The sequence below is a fragment of the Aphanomyces astaci genome (genome assembly GCF_000520075.1).
Source record: "Aphanomyces astaci strain APO3 unplaced genomic scaffold supercont1.17, whole genome shotgun sequence".
In the NCBI taxonomy this organism is placed as follows: Eukaryota; Oomycota; class Saprolegniomycetes; order Saprolegniales; family Verrucalvaceae; genus Aphanomyces; species Aphanomyces astaci.
In genome coordinates this window covers 304,383-306,825 of record NW_009798280.1, presented here as the reverse complement: position 1 = coordinate 306,825, position 2,443 = coordinate 304,383, and the positions used below count along the sequence as shown (strand labels likewise).

The 2,443-nt window shown below is 47.1% G+C and overlaps 1 protein-coding gene across 1 annotated transcript; it reads left to right on the top strand.

Annotated features, from left to right (window-relative positions):
- Positions 1–424: 424 nt before the first annotated feature.
- H257_07948 (hypothetical protein) lies at positions 425–1,021 on the top strand (the record flags this gene model as incomplete). The annotated part of the gene is made up of 2 exons (XM_009833665.1): positions 425–670; positions 713–1,021. 2 exons carry the CDS (start codon positions 425–427, stop codon positions 1,019–1,021), a joined length of 555 nt encoding a protein of 184 aa, XP_009831967.1.
- Between the last annotated feature and the right edge of the window lie 1,422 nt (positions 1,022–2,443).

Below are 2,443 nucleotides of genomic sequence, written 5' to 3'. Positions count from 1 at the left end.
CAGCCTTCAAGAACTGGCCGAAGAAGCTCCCAAAACAGAACAAGAACACTGTGTCTGACTACCGCGAACACAAGGCGGCCATTGATCACTACGAGCTGCATGGAATGAGTTTTAAGTCAACAAAAAATTTGGTATTGTGTACCTTTATTGTCTTTAGCTGAAACTAATAGACATCCTTTTGATTTACCAGAAGCTGAAGCTGAATTAGTTTCAGGTTATAATGTTGAATATTCTGCTATGGGTTTTGCTTTATTTTTACGGGCAACTAACACTGGATGCCATGTGTGGACGGTTGGCCCCAGACTCTCGAGAGACTAAGCGCAAGCTGACCTACTCATGGATATCAAATGGTGTTGTGATTGATTACATGGCGTCTAACCCCCGAACGGCAACCAAGAAGTGTCAGCGTGAGCTTGGAACCGGAATGACGCTGACGACGAAAGCCGAAGGGCAACGCGTTCAGTGGGTACAAGAAATGCGAGCGGATGGGGTTCCGGTGACGTACAGTATGCTCCGAATCATGATGCTGGAGTCTTTCATCGATCTTGGGCTGAAGGAAGACGAGTTTCGTGCCGGCTGGCACTGGGTCGACGGATTCAAGCGCCGGCATGGCTTGTCCCTTCGAGCTCGAACGCGCATCGGTCAACAGACACCCGATGATGGCCTTGATGTCTTGGAGGCCTTCGCGAAGCGCGTGCATGAGATCGTATAGCGTTACGACATCGACGTAATCTACAATGCAGACCAAACAGCAGTCAAATCTGAGTACCTGCCAACCAAGACCCTGAACAAGAAGGGCGAGAACACCGTGTGGGTTAAGTGTGGAGGCAAGACCAAGGACCGCATGACGGACATGCTGTTGGCGGACAATACAGGCACCAAACACACGTTGTTTTTGGTCCTTCGAACGCCGAAGTCCAAAATCAAAGCCGTTATACAAGAGAACCTGACCATGCAACAGGGTTTTGGCAAGCGGCTGTGGGGGAGTGTTGAACCATGCAAGATTCGAACGGTGTTGTGATCCATGGCAACCCTACAGCATGGTGAAACGGGTCAATCTCGATGCATTCCTGAAGTATCACTTCAGCCAGAGACCCGACCGTGCCACCAAGTAGGTCATGCTCATCTGGGATTACTTTTCGGCTCACTTCACCGACGAGGTGACTGCCTACGCCAAGGAGTTAAATGTCGTTTTGGAACGTGTGCCCCCCAACTACACGTGGATTTGCCAACCTACTGATGTGGCCTGGAATCGGTCTTTGAAAGCGCGATTGCGTCAAATCTGGCTGGACATGATTCGTCACCAACTGGTGCGGTCCAAGCAGCGTGGCGCCGTGTTCAAACTGGTCCCTCTGTCGCGCGAAACCATTGTGTCTTGGGTCGCAATTGCATGGGCCGACACTGAAACATCTACAATTCTCAACGGTTTCAAGAAGTGCCGTCTCATGGATGGAGTACCTGTGAGTGAAGACATTGGTGAGGGCGTTGATGAGAACGATGTGTTGGCAGCTCTGATGGAGACGTGTGCGATTGAAGAATCAATCGACCCGATGATGGACTTCAGCACCACCGACGTTGCTGCGAATAGAAAGTAACATTTGCAAATACATTTTGTATATAATAATGTTCGTGTTTGTATCGTCATGGATATTTTTATTCCTTGGAAGTTCTTTCACTAATGGTAGCCTGTATAATTTTGTTTTTGTTTACAATCCATATACTAGTAGTATTTGTTTGTGTGGCTTGGATCACCCTTGATATTGAAAATGGTTTGTCTGGAGCGTAAAGAAATTTTCAGTGTCTCTTTGCACTTTATGCGGATTCGGATACGTCACATGGCTGTCTGACTCATATTACGCAAGACGGTATTGAACAGGCGGAATGATCACATTCACTTGTTCACGGTGCAGGCTTTCAAATCTTTCTGCATGTAATGCATTCATTACTTTGAGAAGGTTATTTGAAGACACGGCATCCTTTCGCAAGCATGATTTTATGAAGGTTATTCGAAGTCATAACACTTTGTCGCATGCATTACATTAAAAAGGTTATCCGAATGTAGGCATTACATACGATTCGACAGGTAAATCCCATGGACCTCCATTGGACACATCAATTGAGCGGGGACTACGATCTTCAAATTAATTCTTCCTTATTCGTCTCACTCTTAGTATCCGGTGGAAAATGTGGGAAGGGGCGTTTACCAACATCCTTCCCCGGGTTGGGCGCCAACCCGGTCGAAATGAACAAAACCTCTACGTATACATGAATCTAGAATAAAATGCTACAGTATTTCGGAGATGTGATATCAAGCGGATCATGACGCCGAAATCGGGGGGGGGGGGCAAAATAGATGTCGTGTAAGAGCCCCCCCCATAAAAGGAAAGCCTCCAAAATCTTGTAACTACGTGGGATGAGGTAAATCCCAATTTTCCTAACCGTT